Source organism: Ceratina calcarata, unplaced genomic scaffold (genome assembly GCF_001652005.2).
Source record: "Ceratina calcarata isolate Rehan_Ccalc_2016 unplaced genomic scaffold, ASM165200v1 scaffold6374, whole genome shotgun sequence".
NCBI classification, from domain to species: domain Eukaryota; kingdom Metazoa; phylum Arthropoda; class Insecta; order Hymenoptera; family Apidae; genus Ceratina; species Ceratina calcarata.
Window position 1 is genome coordinate 1 of NW_017177624.1, and position 779 is coordinate 779.

At 30.6% G+C, this 779-nt stretch overlaps 1 protein-coding gene across 1 annotated transcript; it reads right to left on the bottom strand.

Moving 5' to 3' along the window:
• Positions 1-3: 3 nt before the first annotated feature.
• Positions 4-759, bottom strand: LOC108630052 (zinc finger protein 713-like; the record flags this gene model as incomplete). Its single annotated transcript, XM_018033115.2, has 3 exons — positions 407-759; positions 199-338; positions 4-130 (listed from the first exon to the last, which is right to left on the bottom strand). Coding segments are annotated over exons 1-3 (477 nt in total), but the record flags the coding sequence as incomplete, so codon positions are not given.
• Between the last annotated feature and the right edge of the window lie 20 nt (positions 760-779).

Sequence of the window (779 nt, forward strand, 5' to 3'; positions counted from 1 at the left end):
ATTAAACTTAATAACATATTCAGCTCCACACAAATGGCAGTAATATACACTGAGAGCATCGTTCATTGAATTCACTTTAATCTTATTGCTAGGCGGTGGGGTCGCTATAGGTTGAAACAAGTGCACCATTCTAAAAAGTTAATTATTCAATGAATTTTCAGGAGTATTTGCTATAATTACGTTATAAAAATGTTCTACCTTTTGTGTATAGATCGGCAATGGTAATCTAAAGCTTTTCCATTATAAAACAATACATCACAGTCTTCACACTTCTTATGCAGCTCTGTCCTTTTGCTTTCAGATGAATCATGCGATGTTTGATGATTGTCCCTATGTGTCTAATAAAAGTTGGACCAGTTAAAAAAATTAAAGATCAACTATGAAATATATAAAAATAAGAACATACTTTCAAGGGAAACTGCATTCCACAGTAGTGACAAAAAAATTTTGTTGGCGAATTAGGATGAACCTTAAATCTATGTCTTATTGTTGCAGTTACTGACTCAAATGTTTTCCCACACATATCACACTGGGTATCATTCTCTTTTTTCGTTTTCACAGCTTTGCCACGAGTATCTATCTCTTTGTTTGCATGCTTCCTAGTTATTATACACATAATTCTTAATTCTGCATATACAATTAAATTTCTAAAACATCACTTCAATCAATAAATTCTGATTCAATTCATATTTAATCTTTTCTTTTACTGGAACTGAATCACATAAAACCTAACGATGAAAACTAAATTCTACATTAAAAAAAAATATTAAAAAAATGTG